General features: G+C 49.4%; 1 protein-coding gene across 3 annotated transcripts in view; it reads left to right on the top strand.

The window, feature by feature from the left end:
- SLC44A2 (solute carrier family 44 member 2) overlaps positions 1 to 21,500 on the top strand; it is a 156,599-nt gene that overhangs the window by 36,803 nt on the left and 98,296 nt on the right. Inside the window, exon 1 of one of the 3 annotated variants that reach the window (XM_040346429.1) lies at positions 9,502 to 9,594. The exons of the other annotated variants lie outside the window; for them this stretch is intronic. Coding sequence (XP_040202363.1) covers positions 9,561 to 9,594 — 34 coding nt within the window. The 5' untranslated portion in view covers positions 9,502 to 9,560. Of the gene's footprint in view, positions 1 to 9,501; positions 9,595 to 21,500 lie in introns of those variants that run through there. 3 annotated transcript variants of the gene reach the window in all.

Below are 21,500 nucleotides of genomic sequence, written 5' to 3'. Positions count from 1 at the left end.
AGTGATGAAAAGATGATAATTTTTCCTATTGGCTAAAATAAAAAACGTTGAAGTACAAAAACGTCAGACGACGCTGTATGCAAACGCGCAAATAAGCATGAATACGCGCGACCGAACGACCGACGTTCAGGTGTGAATGCAGCCCAACTGTCACAAGGGATGTTTACATTCCTTGTGACAGCAATAAAAGTGATCAAAATGTAAAAAAAAAAAAAAAATTGAATATTATAAAAATAAATACGATTTTTTTTTAAAGCGCCCCCCTCCCCGCGAGCTTGCGCAACAAAGAAAACGCACACGGAAGCCGCACCCGCATATGAAAACGGTGTTCAAATCACACATGTGAGGTATCGCCACGAATGTCAGAGCGAGAGAAATAATTCTGGCACTAGTTCTCCTCTGTAACTCTAACCTGGTAACCGTAAAAAAAAGTACCGTAGTTTGTCGCCATTCCACAAGTGCGTGCAATTATTAAGTGTGACATGCTTGGTATATATTTACTCGGTGTAACATCATCTTTCACATTATGCAAAAAAATTGTGTTAACTTTACGTTTTTATTTTTTTTAAATTCATGGAAGTTGCGTTTGAAACACTGCCGCGCAAATACCGTGAGACATAAAATATTGCAACAATCGCCATTTTATTCTCTAGATTCTCTGCTAAAATATATATATATATATATATATATATATATATATATATATATATATATATATATATATATATATATATAATGTTTGGGGGTTCCAAGTAATTTTCTAGCAAAAAATACAGATTTTAACTTGTAAACACCAAGATTCACAGAGAGTTACGCCGGCGTATCAGTAGATACACCGTCGTAACTCTGAATCTACGCCGTCGCAAATTTAAGCGTATTCTGGAAACCATATACGCTTAAATTAGGCTAAGATACGAGCGGCGCAAGTCTCCTACGCCGTCGTATCTTAGGGTGCATATTTACGCTGGCCGCTAGGTGGCGCTTCCGTTGAGTTTGGTGTAGAATATGCAAATGACTAGATACACCGATTCAGAAACGTACGTGCGCCCGTTGCAATTAGTTACGCCGTTTACGTTAGAGATACGCCGGCGTAAAGATAAAGCTGGTCCCTAGGTGGCGCAGCCCATGCAAGGTATGGACGTCGGAACAGGCCTATCTTTTTACGTCATTTGCGTAAGTCGTACGCAAATCGGGCTGGATGTAATTTACGTTCACGTCGGAACAGCGTACTTTGGAGCAATACACACTGGGATATGTCCACGGACGGCGCATGCGCCGTTCGTAAAAAACGTCAATCACGTCGGGTCACGAGTAATTTACATAAAACACGCCCCCCTCATTCTCATTTGAATTAGGCGCGCTTACGCCGGACCATTTACGCTACGCCGCCGTAACTTAGGAGGCAAGTGCTTTGTGAATACAGCACTTGCCTCTCTGACTTACGGCAGCGTATCGTATATGCGATACACTACGCCGCCTCAAAAGTGAGCCGCCCTACTTGAATCCAGCTACAAATGTCATAAATAGGCATAAAAAGGGTTAATGGTAATTGTTTATGATCAACAATGCTTTATCAAACTGTATGCCATTCAGCCAGGTTTTTTTATCTACTTTTATAAATCTATAGATAAGTAAGATCAAGGATAACCTTATACTGTATCCTGCAATCGATCATGGACCTGGTAATCAGTAATCCTTCTAAGGGAAATCTGGTTATTACCGGCATCAAGAAGGTATTTTTCTTCTGCCTTATGATTTATCTGCGCCATCCATATTATCACATACAGTTACCAGCCGATGACAAGTCGCCATGCAGGCCGTACTACGAGAATTCACAGAGAGTGAGGACTGGGGAAGTAAAAGAAATAGAACAAGTTTAATATAGAATTGGGAGTGATGAGTTGTAACAGCGGACCGCCAATTATAGAGATCAGATGTGAACAGAGGATGAGGACTTGACCACTTCTGCTCTGAGGCGTTGATGATGTGACACCGCTGATGTTAAAGAGAACCTCCTCCTTGTGTTTTTTTTTTCAATCCCCTCTTACCTTGTTTGCAGCATTTTTCTAGAAATTCTAAGGCCTCGTACACACGACCGAACATGTCTGCTGAAACTGGTCCGCGGACCAGTTTCCACGGACATGTTCGGTCGTGTGTACGGCCGACCGGACAATTTTCCGGCGGATCGGACAGGTTTCCAGCAGACAAATGTTTCTTAGCATGCTCAGAATCAAGTCGACGCATGCTCGGAAGCATTGAACTTCATTTTTCAGCACGTCAATGTTTTACGTCACCGCGTTTTGGCACGGTTGGATTTTTGACTGATGGTGTGTAGGCAAGACTGATGAAAGTCGGCTTCATCGGATATCCGACGAAAAAATCCATAACAGATCGTGTGTACGAGGCTTAAGTCACTGTGTGTTCTGACAGCTGTCTATCAGAACCATCATTTACACAGTAATCAGTGCATTTTTATAGCACTGATCGCTGTATAAATGACAATGGTCGCAAAATAGCGTCAAAAGTGTCTGATGTGTCTGCCATAAAGTCAGTCACGATCAAAAATCGCTGATCGCCGCCATTACTAATAAAAACAAATTAATAATAAAAATGCCATAAATCTATCCCCTATTTTGTAGACGCTATAACTTTTGCGCAAACCAATCAATATACGCTTATTGGGATTTTTTTACCAAAAATATGTAGAATACATATCGTCCTAAACTGAGGAAAAAATTAAATTTTTTATATATTTTTTGGGGACATTTATTATAGCAAAATAAAAAATATAGCTTTTTTTTTTTTAATTGTCGCTCTTTTTTTGTTTATAGCGCAAAAAATTAAAAAACAGCAGAGGTGATCAAATACCACCAAAATAAAGCTCTATTTGTGGGGGGGAAAAATACATCAATTTTGTTTGGGTACAATGTCGCACGACCGCGCAATTATCAGTTAGGCTGCATTCACACCTGAACGCGGCGTATTTTACTGCGAATTTGCCGCGACAAATCGCGTAGTTTTTAAAGCGGATGTGCCACTAAACAAATATATTAAAAGCCAGCAGCTACAGATACTGCAGCTGCTGACTTTTAATATAAGGACACTTACCTGTCCTGGAGTCCAGCGGTGATCGCAGCAGATGACGAGCCGATCGCTCGTCACCCTGCTGCTCCCCCCTCCATCCACGGTGAGGGAACCAGGAAGTGAAGCGCTCCGGCTTCACTGCCCGGTTCCCTACGGCGCATGCGCGAGTCGCGCTGCGCCCGCCGATTGGCTCCCGCTGTGTGCTGGGAGCCGAGTGTTCCCAGCATACAACGGGGGACGGACGGGAAGGGGAAAAAAAACCCGTCCTTTGCCCGTATCGTAGGGCCGGAAGTGGGTGCAGATACCTGTCTGTAGACAGGTATCTGCACCCCCCTCCCCCCTGAAAGGTGTCAAATGTGACACCGGAGGGGGGGAGGGTGCCGATCAGCGGGACTCCACTTTAGAGTGGAGATCCGCTTTAAGCCTGTAAAATACGCCGGAGGGGTGATTACATTGTCAGCTATGCTGAACGCCGAAAGCCGCCCAAAAAAAGGGTCCGGGACTTGTTTTGAGCTTCAGGCGTTTCAGTGTTCGGCGTGGAGATGTGAACCATCTCCATAGAGGGCAATGTAAAATCACCCCTCCAGCGTATTAGGGGCTGCTGCGGCGTCATGCTTCAGGCGTAAATACGCCTAGGTGTGAATGGGCTCTTAAAACGACACAGTGCCGATTCGCAAAAAATGGCCCAGTCATTGGGCAGCCAAATCCTCCGGGGCTGAAATGGTTGAAAAATGCAAAATGCACCTGGAATCTGCAAACTGCAACCTGCATAGGTGTGAACGAGGCCTTAGACTTTTATTTTTATTTTTTTTTCTGGTAATGGCGGCAGTCTGTGCGACAATGCAGCGAACAAATCTGACCCCAACTACATTGGTTCTGGACGAATTGGCAAAAAAAAAATTAATGTTATGTTTTTCGTTGATTTAAAATCGAAAATACTGCATTTGGCCACTAGATGACTGTGGTACTTTGCACCATCTAGTGGCCAAATACAGTCATTTCCATTTTAAATCAATAAAAAACATTCGACCAGCACAGAAAATAGTCTAATGGCATTTGTTTTTGTTTTTCTTTTATGTCCAATTTGCACAGAACAAAATGCACACAAGGCAAACTACTATGCAAGTTATTTTTTCCATAAATGCATCCTTTATACACACCCAAGCTTCTTTCAGACAGTATTCAATTTGAGATCTGTATTCCACCAAAATAATAGCTTAGGATGGACGGACCCTTTAATACAGTCTGTGCGGGATAGTGGGCAGCATCAGGCTGTGGGCTTCGGCTGCTGCTGTCAGGATTTTATCTTTTTCCAATAAGTGTTGTGTTATTAATCTGCTGGCCTTTCCTGGCAGTATTATACTCCTCCGCGCCGATTCCTGGAATGTGTACCCAGGCTGAACGGGATTCCAGAGACGCCATCCTTTCTCCCTCTTTGTTGCCCACAGCATCTGAAATGAGCACTTTCCTACTTACCTATCACCCTATCCCTATTCAGGAGCTTTACCCCTCGTTCACATTGAATGCGGCTTTGAAATTGTGCGACTTTTTCTGAAATTGCACAATTTCAAAGCCTCATGTCAGTGCGACTTCAGGTGCGACTTGGAAGACATCTGTGCGGCTTCATGCACAAATATCTATGCAAGCGATACCAGAAATCACCGAAAGTAGCGCATGTACTACTTTTTCAAATCGATGCGGCACCGCAAAGGTGACGTCGCACCAATTTGAATAGTGCGATTGCCAACAATACATGACCTGCCAAATCGCATGACAAGTTGCTCCAATGTGAACGAAGGCTTATAGCCCAGTGTAGGTTTCATGACAAACCAGTACGCCAAATTGAGGACGCTGAAAAATACATAAAATGTCTAGGGCATGGGTGCTAAACCTGTGGCCCTCCAGCTGTTGCAGAACTACAACTACCATCATGCCTCTGCTTTTGGGAGTCATGGTTGTAACTGTCAGCAGCTTTCAATGCCTCATGGGACTTGTAGTTCCGCAACAGCTGGAGGGCCACAGGTTGAGCACCCATGGTCTAGGGCTTGTTTACACATGGGGCAACCCTCTGATTTGCAATCCATGGTGGGTTGCTTTTCGGAGGGTGTTATGGTGCCCCTCACTGCCCGTTCTAATAAAAGCCTGTACCGCTGAGCCATGTGTATGGCCCAGTTGTGGCGCAGCCCCAATAGCTCCTGTTTGGCAGGCCCATCTTCTACCTTTGTAGCTTAAAGCGGTTTTATAACCTCGGAAATTATTATTACCGTATTTATCGGGGTATTGCGCGCTCCGGTGTATAGCGCGCACCCCTAATGTGGACCCGCATTCCTGTAAAAAAAACATTTTAGTACTTACAGTTTTGGTGTCTTGCGCGGCATCCATCGGCGGCCTCGTCGGGTCCAGCGTCCGTCTGTGACTTCGGTGGTGTCCTCCTCTTCAGGTCCGGCGTCCTTCTGCGGTGTCCTCCCCGCTCGATCCCCGTGCCGAGTTTCAACCACTGCGCCGGCATATACCGAGCGCAGTACACTCGGGTATAGTCGGGCAGGCTCGGCTCCTCTCGCGGTCACGTCCTGTGCGTCCTGTACGTCCAGGATGTGACCGCGAGAGGAGCCGAGCCTGCTTCAAACTCGGCGCGGGTATCGGCGTATATCGCGCACCCACGATTTTGCCCTGATTTTCAGGGCAAAAAAGTGCGCGTATACGCCGATAAATACGGTATTTTTTTTACTCCTGTTAAGCAAAAGGCATAATGAGCTAGTACGGGCCCATACTAGCTCATTATGAAATACTTACCTTACAACGAGGCGTCGGTAACTCACCTGGTCCACGCCGAGGTAGCTGACATGTTGCCTCGGCGTGTCTTCTGGGTATCGCGGCTCCAGCCCTCTGAATGGCTGTAGCCGTGACATCTGCCGGGCATCAGGGGTGAACTGACAACTCATGGGGCCCCCGGGCTTACAGATGGCCACCACGCCAGGAGGCATTGCATAGGCAGGGCAGCTAAAATCTCAGGATTTTCACATCAAAAGCATGTCGGTTTTGGACATTTCAGGGACAGGTGTAAAAAAAACACAGATTTTTACATACTGTCCCTGGTTTTATTGAGCCTGGCAACCCTGATGGGGGCCCCCTAGTGGCATGGGGCCCTCAGGCAGTGCCCGAGAGTGCCAATGGTCAGTCCGCGCATGCGCATGCGCCACTGCAGTCAGCGGCTCATTGCGTGGGGAATATCTCCTAAACCATACAGGTTTAGGAGATATATTTTTTTAACTATAGATAAGCCTTAAGGGGGGTGCTGTGATGGAGGTGAAGGAGGGGGGGGGTGCTGTGATGGAGGTGAAGGAGGGGTGCTGTGATGGAGGTGAAAGAGGGGTGCTGTGATGGAGGTGAAGGGGGGGTGCTGTGATGGAGGTGAAGGAGGGGTGCTGTGATGGAGGTGAAGGGGGGTGCTGTGATGGAGGTGAAGGAGGGGTGTTGTGATGGAGGTGAAGGGGGGGGGTGCTGTGATGGAGGTGAAGGAGGGGTGCTGTGATGGAGGTGAAGGGGGGTGTTGTGATGGAGGTGAAGGAGGGGTGCTGTGATGGAGGTGAAGGGTGGTGCTGTGATGGAGGTGAAGGGGGGGTTCTGTGATGGAGGTGAAAGAGGGGTGCTGTGATGGAGGTGAAGGAGGGGTTCTGTGATGGAGGTGAAGGGTGGTGCTGTGATGGAGGTGAAGGAGGGGTGCTGTGATGGAGGTGAAGGGGGGTGCTGTGATGGAGGTGAAGGGGGGGGGGGTTCTGTGATGGAGGTGAAGGAGGAGTGCTGTGATGGAGGTGAAGGGGGGTGCTGTGATGGAGGTGAAGGGGGTGCTGTGATGGAGGTGAAGGAGGGGTGCTGTGATGGAGGTGAAGGGGGGGTGCTGTGATGGAGGTGAAGGGGGGTGCTGTGATGAAGGTGAAGAGGGGGTGCTGTGATGGAGGTGAAGGAGGGTGCTGTGATGAAGGTGAAGAGGGGGTGCTGTGATGGAGGTGAAGGAGGGGTGCTGTGGTGGAGGTGAAGGAGGGGTGCTGTGATGGAGGTGAAGGGGGGGTGCTGTGATGGAGGTGAAGGGGGTGCTGTGATGGAGGTGAAGGGGGGGTGCTGTGATGGAGGTGAAGGAGGGGTGCTGTGATGGAGGTGAAGGAGGGGTGCTGTGATGGAGGTGAAGGGGGGTGCTGTGATGGAGGTGAAGGGGGGGTGCTGTGATGGAGGTGAAGGAGGGGTGCTGTGATGGAGGTGAAGGGGGTGCTGTGATGGAGGTGAAGGAGGGGTGCTGTGATGGAGGTGAAGGGGGGGTGCTGTGATGGAGGTGAAGGGGGGTGCTGTGATGGAGGTGAAGGAGGGGTGCTGTGATGGAGGTGAAGGGGGGTGCTGTGATGGAGGTGAAGGGGGGGTTCTGTGATGGAGGTGAAGGGGGGTGCTGTGATGGAGGTGAAGGGGGGGTTGTGTGATGGAGGTGAAGGAGGGGTGCTGTGATGGAGGTGAAGGGGGGGTGCTGTGATGGAGGTGAAGGGGGGTGCTGTGATGGAGGTGAAGGGGGGTGCTGTGATGGAGGGGAAGGAGGGGTGCTGTGATGGAGGTGAAGGGGGGGTGCTGTGATGGAGGTGAAGGAGGGGTGCTGTGATGGAGGTGAAGGGGGGTGCTGTGATGGAGGTGAAGGGGGGGGGTTCTGTGATGGAGGTGAAGGAGGGGTGCTGTGATGGAGGTGAAGGGGGGGGGTGCTGTGATGGAGGTGAAGGGGGGGTGCTGTGATGGAGGTAAAGGGGGGGGGGGTTCTGTGAAGGAGGGGTGCTGTGATGGAGGTGAAGGAGGGGTGCTGTGATGGAGGTGAAGGAGGGGTGCTGTGATGGAGGTGAAGGGGGGTGCTGTGATGGAGGTGAAGGGGGGTGCTGTGATGGAGGTGAAGGGGGGTGCTGTGATGGAGGGGAAGGAGGGGTGCTGTGATGGAGGTGAAGGGGGGGTGCTGTGATGGAGGTGAAGGAGGGGTGCTGTGATGGAGGTGAAGGGGGGGGGGGTTCTGTGATGGAGGTGAAGGAGGGGTGCTGTGATGGAGGTGAAGGGGGGGGGTGCTGTGATGGAGGTGAAGGGGGGGTGCTGTGATGGAGGTAAAGGGGGGGGGGGTTCTGTGATGGAGGTGAAGGAGGGGTGCTGTGATGGAGGTAAAGGGGGGGGGGTGCTGTGATGGAGGTGAAGGGGGGTGCTGTGTTGGAGGTGAAGGGGGGCTGCTGTGATGGAGGCGAAGGAGGGGTGCTGTGATGGAGGTGAAGGGGGGGGTGCTGTGATGGAGGTGAAGGGGGGGTTCTGTGATGGAGGTGAAGGGGGGGTGCTGTGATGGAAGTGAAGGGGGGTTGCTGTGATGGAGGTGAAGGGGGGGTTCTGTGATGGAGGTGAAGGGGGGGTTCTGTGATGGAGGTAAACGGAGGGGTGCTGTGATGGAAGTGAAGGGGGGGTGCTGTGATGGAGGTAAAAGGGGTGCTGTAATGGAGGTAAAGGGGGGGGTTCTGTGATGGAGGTAAAGGGGGGGGGGGTTCTGCGCTGTATTCGTCCTTTCGGCTATAACGTGGTCGGCAAGTGGTTGAAGGCAGAAAAAATGCCAGGCATCCCTTAAAGCAGCAGTCTTAACACCCAGTGTGCATGAGGCCTAAAGGGGTGGTGAGCAGGCGGCACAACATCTCCTCATTGCCCGTCTAATGCTGTCTAAAGAGCTATCTAAAGCAGATCCCTGGATAGAGTGATGAGGGTCTATAAGCCCTGTCAGGTTTTTTTTTTTCTGTGTCCCATTGGGGAGATATCTCTTTACTTCCTGTCCTTTAGCCAAAACAGGAAGTGAGAGGAAATCCCTCCAAAGCCAGGGAATCCCAGGTTGTTACCAGAACTAGTGTCCCCATTTTCTACTGTATTCCTGTTCTGGTGACAACCCAAAATTTTCTTTCACTCTCGGTGATAATGGTAAACAGAAGACATAGAGAGGATGAATCTCCCTATTGGGGACACAGACAGCAGAAATAACCTGACAGGGGTTCTAATCCCTCTCCACTCTATCCAGAACTTTGAAAAAAAAAGTTTTACTTGTGTTATACTTTTCTATGTGCATAAAAAAGGGCTCTGGCAGTGAAGAGGTTAATGGCTGCCCTGGGATCCCTATGCAGATCAGTGTCCTGTCTGGTTCATCTCTTCTTTATTTTGGTGCAGGAGTGTTCCAGGGACAGGGTGGCGGAGTCCCTGGCACTGTTTGTCCACACTGGGCAGCTGCACCCCCCCTCTGGTCTCTCCCCCCATCCTCCATGTGAGCAGGATCTCCTCCCCCGCCTGTGAACAACCTGACACCAGTTAGACCAGTTTGGGAGAGGAGTCATTGGGTGCCTGGGAGCAGCTGACCTGGGTGGGGGAGGAGGAGGAGGGGGTGTAATAAGGGAGAGAGGAGTGGGCACTGGGGAGGAGGAGAGACTCTCAGCAGCATGGGGGATCAGGAGAACTACTATGGCAAGCACGGTAAGCCAATGCCTGGGGTCTGCTCCCCTCTGTGTGGTCACTATGCAGGGTGGGCATGGACTGGGTCATACATAATACTGGGCATGCACACTGCACCGTCTTATGGGGCTCTATAGAAGGCTGCCAGTCCTGGATTGTACGCCTCTCCTGTGCTCTGCACTTACTACACTCAGCAAATCAGTGTGTGCCAAGCTGGGGGATGCCACAGTCTGAGGAGCTGTGTGTGTATAATATATATAGTACATGGGCACACAGTGACTGCCTGTTCTGTATTATCTGCAGTCACTGATCTGCAGTCTGCACTGCGCACATTGCTTGCCTGTAAACTCTGAGGATCACTGCCCATGGACCGTACCAGGGACTGTTTCTAAACTCCATGGGATCAATGCCCATGGATGGTACCAGGGACTATCTCTATACTCTCAGGTTATCACTCTCATAGATGGGTACCTGGGACTGTTTATCAATGCCCATAGACACTTCTAGGTACTGTGCCGATACGCTGAGGGGATCAGTGCCCATAGACAGTACCAGGTACTGTGTCTATAAGCTGAGGGGATCACTGCCCATAGACAGTACCAGGTACTGCGCCTTTACGCTGAGGGGATCAGTGCCCATAGACCGTACCAGGTACTGCGTCTATAAGCAGAGGGGATCAGTGCCCATAGACAGTACCAGGTACTGCACCTTTACGCTGAGGGGATCACTGCCCATAGACTGTACCAGGTACTGCGTCTATAAGCTGAGGAGATCAGTGCCCATAGACAGTACCAGGTACTGCGTCTATAAGCTGAGGGGATCAGTGCCCATAGACTAGGATAACCAGACATCCCCCAGTTTCAGGGGACAGTCCCCTGATCGAGGACACTGTCCCCGGACCAAGTCTGTCCCTGGTTTTGTCCCCAGATTGGATTTAATAGGGGGCTGGGGCAATTTCAAAGACAATGGGGTAGATCCACGTACCTCCGCTGCGCCTGGCGCAGATGTGAGATACGCTACGCCGCTGTAACTTACCTGGCTTTGGTTTGAATCCTCAATGAATTCGCGCCGTAAGTTACGGCGGCGTAGTGTATCTCTCGTGGCGGATTTCAAATTGGGCGGGTAGGGGGCGTGTTTCATTTAAATGAAGCGCGTCCCCGCGCCGAACGAACTGCGCATGCGCCGTCCCTAAAATTTCCCGCCGTGCATTGCGCTAAATGACGTTGCAAGGACGTCATTGTTTTCAACGTGAACGTAAATTATGTCCAGCCCCATTCACGGACGACTTACGCAAACAACGTAAAATTTTCAAAATTAGATGCGGGAACGACGGCTATACTTAACATTGAGTACGCCGCCAGATAGCAGCTTTAACTATACGCCGGAAAAAGCCAATAGGAAACGACGTAAAAAAATGCAACGGCCGCTCGTACGTTCGTGGATCGTCGGAAATGGCTAATTTGCATATTCGACGCGGATTACGACGTGAACGCCACCTAGCGGACGCCAAAAAATTGCATCTAAGATCCGATGGCGTACGAAGACATACGCCTGTCGGATCTAACACAGATGCCGTCATATCTTGTTTTGGGGATACCAAAACAAAGATACGACGCGCAAAATTTGAAATTACGCGCCGTATCAAGAGATACGCCGCGTAATTTCTCTGAGGATCTGCCCCAATCAGTGCAGAATTAAAAAGAACAATTTGAATTACACCCCCCCCCCCCCCGCGCTCCGCCGTGCCTACTAGCATAGGGGGGTTGTATTGTTCCCATTATCTGTGCCCCTTTCTGATGATCATGTGCTGGTCGGAGCGGAGGGAATATTTCTTCAGTTTCGGGCGCATGCCCATTCAGCTCCGCTCACGTGTTCTTCTGCCTTGGCTCAAGTCCCAGCCTGCTGCCTGCCTGCTTATCTCCTTGCCTTCCCTGGTGGAGTGATCTTCCTCCGCTCCCCATCCAGTAGGAGCCGGGGCCGGAGAGTAAGACCCGGTTCACACTGGCGCGACTCGTCAGGCGACACAGCCGCCTGACAAGTCGCGTCCCATTGTAGTGAATAGAACCGTTCTAATAGGAGCGACGCGAGTCGCTCCGACTTAGAAAAAGGTTCTTGTACTACTTCGGGGGCGACTCGGGGCGATTTGCATTGACTTCTATACAGAAGTCATTTTGCAAATCGCCTTGGAAATCGTTTTCAGGTCGCCTGGCCGAGTCGCCCCCGAAGTCGTGCCGCCCCTGTGTGAACCGGCTCTAAGACTTGACAGGCTGTGAGGCGGGCGGCGACGGGCAGAGACCCGCTGATTGTTGCCTTTACTAGTAAAGAAAAAATATGTCCCCGGATTTCATTTTAAAAATGTGGTCACCTTACCATAGACAGTACCAGGTACTGCGTTTATAAGCTGAGGGGATCAGTGCCCATAGACAGTACCAGGTACTGCGTTTATAAGCTGAGGGGATCAGTGCCCATAGACAGTACCAGGTACTGCGTTTATAAGCTGAGGGGATCAGTGCCCATAGACAGTACCAGGTACTGCGACTTTACGCTGAGAGGATCACTGCCCATAGACAGTACCAGGTACTGCGTCTTTACACTGAGAGGATCACTGCCCATAGACAGTACCAGGTACTGCGTCTTTACGCTGAGAGGATCACTGCCCATAGACAGTACCAGGTACTGCGTCTTTACACTGAGAGGATCACTGCCCATAGACAGTACCAGGTACTGCGTCTTTACGCTGAGGGGATCAGTGCCCATAGACAGTACCAGGTACTGCGTCTTTACGCTGAGGGGATCACTGCCCATAGACAGTACCAGGTAATGCATCTTTACGCTGAGAGGATCACTGCCCATAGACAGTACCAGGTACTGCGCCTTTACGCTGAGAGGATCACTGCCCATAGACAGTACCAGGTACTGCGCCTTTACGCTGAGAGGATCACTGCCCATAGACAGTACCAGGTACTGCGCCTTTACGCTGAGGGGATCACTGCCCATAGACAGTACCATGTACTGCGTCTTTACGCTGAGAGGATCAGTGCCCATAGATGGTACCAGAGACTCTCTCTATAGACCATCTCAGGTGATCACCTCCCATAGACCGTACCAGGCACTGTCTCTATACTCCGGGATCATTTTAGGAAGTGATGCCCTAACAGCACAAGGACAGTCCCTGGTACCATTATAGATGCCCCCCGAATGCCTACAAACATGCCGTTTTCCAGTGTTGATGTGAAGGATGTCTACAAATGGAATCTTCCCTTGAGGTGGAAGTTTATGTGCAGATCCGGCATTGATTGTTCCTAAATACGGCCAAACATGTTCCTGTCTTGCTGTGCGACCACTTTACCTCTCCGAAGAAATAATGCAAGGGCCTGCTGGATTGGATATCAATGGATTGTTTCGTTAGGCCCTGATGTTCAATAATTTATTGTACAATCAGATTGTAATGTGTATGGCCAGCAAAATGCCTTCCTGAGCCTCCCTGGCCAATTGTCTCCAGGAACTGGTTGGCTCCTGAGTGAGTCCTGTTTCCCAAGCATTGATTGGTGGTCAGATTCCTTGCTGTCATCTCTGTATGTATAGCAGAAGCTTTTCTTTCTTAGTTTTAGGGAACGTGTGTGTGTGTGTGTGTGTGTGTGTGTGTGTGTGTGTGTGTGTGTGTGTGTGTGTGTGTGTGTGTGTGTGTGTGTGTGTGTGTGTGTGTGTGTGTGTGTGTGTGTGTGTGTGTGTGTGTGTGTGTGTGTGTGTGTGTGTGTGTGTGTGTGTGTTTTTCCCTCTGGTTAGATTTCCCTCCACTTCCTGTCCTGGAGACACGACAAGATGTGCAAGGAAGTCTCTACAAAACCAGGGATTTCTTCCTACTGTCACCAGTATAGGTGTCTCCAAAGGAAGATTTCCCATCCCCACTTGTTCTGGTGACAGCTGGGACACTCTGGATTTTCCATCACAATGATCGCCAGGAGAAACGCAGAGGCCACTCTAGTCTTTCCCTCATTTATCTAAACATTTTAGAATTTTTTTTTCCGTTATTTCTGTACTTAAAGCGGGGGTTCACCCTAAAAACTATTTTCTAACATTACATTGAGCTCACTCTCGACATTGACAGCATGCCACGGTCCCGAGATCCTCTTCGCCGCTCAGCCTGTCAGCTGATTGGCTAGAGCGGATGGATTGAGAGCAGCGCAGCCATCGGCTGGCACTGCTGTCAATCACATCCAGTGACGGGGCACGCCAAGGGGCGGGGCCAAGTGATACAGTGAGCGGCTATGGCCACTCGCTGTATCGCGGGAGCGCGCCCGCAATTACTGACCACCATGCGAGCGAGCACAGTGGAGGTAAGTATAGCATGTTTGTTATTTTAAAGGAAAAGAAATTCCTTTAGTAACCCTTTAAGGCTGTATTCACACATGATTGCGGTCAGAATTCCACCCCGTGATTTCAATTCAACAAATGCACCTCAAACGTCCATTTCTAAAGCCAGTTTTATCTAGGCCTTAAACGGACCTTCAGTAATTTTTTTCAACTTTCCATCTTTTAAATCTTCTGCCCTTGTTGTTGTTTTAACTTTAGATATTAACCACTTAAGGACCAGACCAATATGCTGCTAAATGACTCAAGGGGTTTTTCCAATTCGGCACTGCGTCGCTTTAACAGACAATTGCGCGGTCGTGCGACGTGGCTCCCAAACAAAATTGGCGTCTTTTTCCACACAAATAGAGCTTTCTTTTGGTGGTATTTGATCACCTCTGCGGTTTTTATTTTTTGCGCTATAAACAAAAATAGAGCCCCAATTTTGAAAAAAATGCTATATTTTTTACTTTTTGCTATAATAAATATCCCCCAAAAACATATATAACATTATTTTTTTCCTCAGTTTAGGCCGATACGTATTCTTCTACCTATTTTTGGTAAAAAAATCGCAATAAGCGTTTATCGATTGATTTGCGCCAAATTTCTAGCGTTTACAAAATAGGGGATAGTTTTTTTTATTTTTTTATTTATTTATTTATTTTTTTCGTGACTGCGACATTATGGCGGGCACTTTGGACAATTTTGACACATTTTTGGGACCATTGTCATTTTCACAGCAAAAAATGCATTTAAATTGCATTGTTTATTGTGAAAATGACAGTTGCAGTTTGGGAGTTAACCACAGGGGGCGCTGTAGGAGTTAGGGTTCACCTAGTGTGTGTTTACAACTGTAGGGGGGTGTGGCTGTAGGTCTGATGTCATCGATCGAGTCTCCCTATAAAAGGGATGACACATTCGATGCGCCGCCACAGTGAAGCACGGGGAAGCCGTGTTTACATACGGCTCTCCCCGTTCTTCAGCTCCTGGGACCGATCGCGAGGGGGCGGCTAGAAACGAATAGCCGCACCGTCGTCCCGGATCGCTCCTGAAGCCACGGGAACCGCCGCATTTACCGGGGGGGGGGGTCCCGATTGGACCCACGTCTAGGCAGGGATGTACAGGTACGCCAATGTGCCTGTCCGTGCCATTCTGCCGACGTATATGTACATGCGGCGGTCCGGAAGTGGTTAAAAAACAAACAAAAAAAAACAACATTCTGCCAGTAAACACCTTTTATACAGCCCACTTCCTGTTTCTTGTCTGGTCATTATCCTAGGCTTATGACGGCATGCACAGCTTTCAATCTCTCACTCTCTCTTGTGAGAGTTTGTCAGGAAGGGAAGAGGGATGAGTCATAAGAGGGACAATGAGAGCTGCAGAGCTGGAGGTGTGTCTGTGTAAATCCAGGAAGTGAACAGGCAGGAGTTTCAGCTGCCCACAGTTAAAATGGATGCAGCCAGACTCGGTGAAGGGAGATTTCTGCAGCATATTTGGCAATACAGAATCACAGTATATAAAATAATATACAAAGTGGTTGGAGGGAAGCTTTAGAATGGCAAAGATGTTTTTATTACAAATGATGTGAGCAGACTGCAGTTCCTCTTTACGCCGGCCATATGTGAATTGAAGTTCAGCAGGTACTGGATGAATTTTGATCCATTGGTTGTACAGAATCTACCGATTGACTTCTGTCCAACTGGTCTGCTCGATCAGCACCGCCGGCTAAAGCCTGCAACACTGATTTGTGCGTTCTGACAGCATGGAAGTTTTCACACCATCAGAACATAATAGGACTGATTACCCCCATCCACCTCCAATATGTGGTTGGGGAAATCGGTCAGGTGTTTTTTTTTTTTTTTATCCATTCGGGTTGAATGGATGAACGAAAAAAATTCAATAGTTTATGGGCTGCTTTAGGCTTATGTCACAATCAGGGTTGTCCCAATACCACTTTTTTGAGACCGAGTACAAGTACCGATACTTTTTTCTTTAAGTACTCGCCGATACCAATCCTTTTTTTAATGTCATGTGACAGAACTTTTTTTTTTTTTTTTTTAGGGGGGGGGTGGATTGTCAGTGTGTGTTTTTTTTTTTTTTTTTTTTTATTATTTACATTTTTTTTTATATTTATTGCAATTTTTTTTTTTTTAATCAGCCCTGTTGGGGGTCTTTGGAGAGATATCAGGGGTCTTAACAGACCTCTGACATCTCCCCTTTAAGACAGAGAAAGGGACTAAGGACACAGTCCCTTTCTCTGCAGCCTCAGCTAAAATGAATGGAGGGAAGCTTCCTCTCCATTCATAAACTGAAGCATCGTAAACACAGGTTACGATGCTCAGTTATATGAATGGACAGAGTCAGTGAAAGAGGGGGGGGGAAAGAGAGGACAGCACGGAACATGGGGGGGGGGGGGAAGAGAGGACAGCACGGAACACGGTGGGGGGGGGGGGGGGGAGAGAGAGAGGACAGCACGGAACACGGGGGGGGGGGGGGGAAGAGGACAGCACGGAACACGGGGGGGGGGGGGACAGCACAGATCACGGGGGGGGGGGGAAGAGAGGACAGCACGGAACACGGGGGGGAAAGAGAGGACAGCACGGGGGAATGAGAGGACAGCGTGGAACACGGGGGGGGAATGAGAGGACAGCAAGGGGGAATGAGAGGACAGCGCGGAACACGGGGGGGAATGAGAGGACAGCGCGGAACACGGGGGGAATGAGAGGACGGCACAGAACACGGGGGGGAATGAGAGGACAGCACGGAACACGGGGGGGAATGAGAGGACAGCACGGAACACGGGGGGGAATGAGAGGACAGCACGGAGCACGGGGGGGAAAGAGAGGACGGAACACGGGGGGGAAAAAGAGGACAGCACGGAACACGGGGGGGGGGGGGGAGAGGACAGCACGGAACACGGGGGGGGGGGGGAGAGAGGACAGCACGGAACACGGAGGGGGGGTGGGAGAGGACAGCACGGAACACGGGGGAAAAGAGAGGACGGCACGGAACACGGGGGGGAAAGAGAGGACGGCACGGAACACGGGGGGGAAAGAGAGGACGGCACGGAACACGGGGGGGGGAAAGAGAGGACAGCACGGAACACGGGGGGGAAAGAGGGGACAGCACGGAACACGGGGGGGAAGAGAGGACAGCACGGAACACGGGGGGGGAAAGAGAGGACAGCACGGAACAGGGGGGGGGGGGGGAAAGAGAGGACAGCACGGAACACGGGGGGGGAAAGAGAGGACAGCACGGAACACGGGGGGGGGGGGAAAGAGAGGACAGCACGGAACACGGGGGGGGAAAGAGAGGACAGCACGGAACACGGGGGGGGGGAAAGAGAGGACAGCATGGAACACGGGGGGGGGGGGAAGAGAGGACAGCATGGAACACGGGGGGGGGGGGGAGAGAGAGGACAGTACGGAGTAAAGACAGCATGGGGGGAGAAGACTTGCAACTCCCCTGCCTGCCCAGGTATCGGCTGAGGCATCGGAGCATTTCCCCCGAGTACTCTGGGAAATGCTTGGTGTCGATACTAGTATCGGTATCGGGACATCCCTAGTCAGAATAGTCATCCTGTGGAAACGTGTGTATCACAGGCCTTTTTGCCTGTCCTGAAATCTGGATCTCATCACAGAGTAAATAAAAGCTGTTATATGAGAATGTGATTATCCCACACTTGGCTGTATTGTGTACATTCAGATAACCTCCAGCCAGATAATCCTGTAATCTAGAATCCGTGTGTAAACCTGCAGTGATATGGTAAGCTGTGCCTGGGGAGGGCTCCTCATCCAGTGCTGCTGTCCTTGCATGTAGGATGCAGAAGCGGCAAAATCTGATACAGTGTGTGACAGATATGCTTAAAGTAGTTGTTAAGCCACTCTAACCTGTATACACCATCAGCACTGCTTCCTATTGTAGGACCCCCCTCTGTGTGTGATTTCTAAAAATGAAATGCTGCAAATACCTAATTTCACTGCCGAGATTGCAATCACATGACTGGCCAGCTTTCTCCTTTCCTCCTCTGAGAGATGCAGTGGGTGGGGCTGAGATTCCTCTGCTGATGTCAGGAGGAGAGAGCTGTCTGGTCATGTGATCGCAATCTCGGCTCTTAAATGAGGTATTTACAGCATTTATATTTATAAATTATTCACAGGAGGCAGTGCTGATGGTGTTATACAGGTTAGTGTTTATAAGAGCAGCAGGAGGGGGGAGGGTCGGCTTACACACAACGAACGATAATTTTCATAATCGATTAGTTGGCCGATTATTGTTTCAATTAATCGGATAATGGCCTTAAAAAAAAATGCATTTTTTTGGGGCAATATGTTGTTGGGCAGATTACAAAACACAAATTTGCCGCAAAAACACATTACAGGCATACCCCGCTTTAAGTACACTCACTTTACATACACTCGCGAGTAAGGACATACCTATGAGTGTATGTAAAGTGTCTCTCAAGCTAAAGCTGCAGCTGAGTAATCCGTGCATGGATAGTTCAGATTCCCTGCTACTTGGAAAAACACTCCCTGACACCCCTACTATAGTCCCTGACACCCCTCTACAGCCCCTGACACCCCAGAAGTGAAGAAAGGTATTGCTTCATTTTAAGTACATTTTCGTTTTACATACATGCTCTGGTCCCATTGTGTACTTAAAGCGGATCTCCACTCTAAAGTGGAGTCCCGCTGATCGGAACCCTCCCCCCCTCCGGTGTCACATTTGACACCTTTCAGGGGGGAGGGGGGTGGGGGGTGCAGATACCTGTCTACAGACAGGTATCTGCACCCACTTCCGGCCCTACGATACGGGCAAAGGACGGGTTTTTTCCTTCCTTCCCGTCCGTCCCCCCGTTGTATGCTGGGAACACTCGGCTCCCAGCACACAGCGGGAACCAATCGGCGGGCGCAGCGCGACTCGCGCATGCGCCGTAGGGAACCGGGCAGTGAAGCCGGAGCGCTTCACTTCCTGGTTCCCTCACCGAGGATGGCGGGGGGAGCAGCAGAGAGACGAGCGATCGCTCGTCCTCTGCTGCGATCACCGCTGGACTCCAGGACAGGTAAGTGTCCTTATATTAAAAGTCAGCAGCTGCAGTATTTGTAGCTGCTGGCTTTTAATATATTTTTCCCCATGGCACATCCGCTTTAAAAGTGGGGTATGCCTGTACATGCTTTCTGCAGCTTCTCCATTGAAGTATATTGAACCAAAAAAAAAATAAAAAGAGCACCGTTCTGCATTAACCACTTAAGGACCCCTTCACGCCGATATACGTCGGCAGAATGGCATGGCTGGGCACATCAACGTATAGGTACGTTGCTCTATAAGCCCAGCCGTGGGGTCACGGGCGCGCGCTCCCGCGACCCGGTCGGAAGCTCCGTGACCCGATCGCCGCTGGAGTCCCGCAATCGGTCCCCGGAGCTGAAGAATGGGGAGAGCCAAAATGAAATCCATTGCATTTTACCAGTCCTTCGATAAGGTGGTTGCACTAGTTTTTGTTTTCCGTTATTTTTTTATTTTTTTTGCCATGGATTGAAGGAAAGAAAACTGCTCAATTTTCTCCCATTAACACAGTGGGACTCTATTGCTGCGCTATTGTATTCTGACAGTGAAGAAAAAGGGGAAAAAAAGCAAATTGTAGTCTGACAGTGGGAGGCTTCCAGCAGCAGTAATCGTGTGGGGGGGGGGGGGGGGGGAACATGACAGGCTGGTTGTACTGAAGTTACTCGATGGACTTTAGTACAACCTGCCTACCCACAGACAGATTGAAATTTTGATCAGTCTATGGCTATACACTTTACATCCAATCTAGGAATGGGGCGTAATACTTAAGGTCCAGATTAGTAGCGAATGAGCGTTTTTTTGGAATTCAGGGATTAATGGGAATCTAGTGCAATTCTATCACAAGAACACCCCTGGAGGCAGCACATGCCATCGGGGGATTTCGGGCCCTCCCTTCCTCTGAAGTGCTTGTGCCAGGGAAGACCGATCAGGTTGGTCACAGAAGCACCAAGCGGCACTGTGGGAAGGTATGTGACCCAGTTGAATTGCAGAGACACATACCGTATTTTCCGGCGTATAAGACGACTTTTTGGATGCAAAAAAATGCATCCAAAGTCGGGGTCGTCTTGTATGCCGGGTACGGTCTCCGTGCAGCTGCGAACGTTCATAATTTCAAAGCCGCGCCGTCTTCTCAGCTTGTCCTGTGATTGGCGGAACACAAATCTTCCCAGCAGCGCCTCTGTTCTGTGTTCCGCCAATCACGGATGCCTTCTCATCCTCGGACGAGATTTTTTTAGGTACCGTAGTTTGTCACCAACGATTATGGTTTGCAAAGCTGCTGTGCAAATACTGTATGACAAAAAAATAATGATCGCCATTTTATTCCCTAGGGCAGCGGTTCTCAACCGGGGGGGTCGATTGCCAATTTGCCGGGGGTCGCAAATGCTAGTCCAAACTGTAAAGCTGGCCGAGACGGACCCGAAATGACTGTGTACGCCAGAGTCTGTCTGTCTCGGCCAGCAAGACGTCACTTCCGGGAGAGGAGAACCGTGCGGAAGTGACGTTCCGTCGCCGCCATCTTGGTACTCTCGTCCGCATTAAGGCTGCAGTTAGAAGTCAGCAAGCGGAGTTAACCAGAAGTGATGCCACCGCCATCTTGGTACCCTCGTCTGCAGCAAGGCTACAGTTAGAAGTCAGCAAGCGGACATCTTTTTACACCCACCGAAGTCTTGCAGTTTACACGTATTTTTACCAGTAAACTGAGTTTATATACTATATAAGCCATATATAGTATATAAGCTCAGTTTACTGGTAAAAATACATGTAAAATACAAGACTTTGGTGGGTGTAAAAAGATGTCCACTTGCCGACTTCTAACTGTAGCCTTGCTGCGGACGAGGGTACCAAGATGGCGGCGGTGTCACTTCCGGTTAACATAATAGAGGAGTTGCTGATGCTGACGGAACACCTGAGGTACTTTGGCAAGTCAGGCACTAAATACCGGTAATTAAGGCATTTTTGTACTGTTTGTCACAGCAGTGTAATTAATACATCGATTTTGATTAAATAAGTCTGACATGACTGTGAAAAATATAATTGTGGTACAATACATATAATTTATATATAAATGTCCCAGTTGGTTCCTCAAAAGTGGTTATTCCGTGTCAGTGCTAGATACATGTTTGGGTGCTATACACTTTGTATATCTAGCACTGGCACAGAATAACCACTTTTGAGGAACCAACTGGGACGTTCATATATAAATGATATGTCTTGTTCCATAATAATTTTTTCTTGCATAGTCACGTCTTTGTTTGACTTAAAGCGGAGTTCCGCCATTTTTTTTTTTTTTTTTTAAGTCAGCAGCTATAAATACGGGAGATGCTGACTTTTAAAATAAGGACACTTACCTGTCCAGGGCGCCCGCGATGTCGGCACCCGAAGCCAAACTGTCCCTCGGTTTTCAGTTAGGGAATCGGGAAGTGAAGCCTTGCGTTTTCACAGCCTGGTTTCCTGCTGCGCATGCGCGACTCGCGCTGTGCGATCCCACTGGTTTGCACTATATATTACAGATA

The sequence above is a fragment of the Rana temporaria genome, chromosome 3 (assembly GCF_905171775.1).
Source record: "Rana temporaria chromosome 3, aRanTem1.1, whole genome shotgun sequence".
Taxonomy (NCBI): Eukaryota; Metazoa; Chordata; class Amphibia; order Anura; family Ranidae; genus Rana; species Rana temporaria.
The sequence above is the reverse complement of the archived record's forward strand: the minus strand, read 5'-3'. Positions and strand labels throughout refer to the sequence as shown.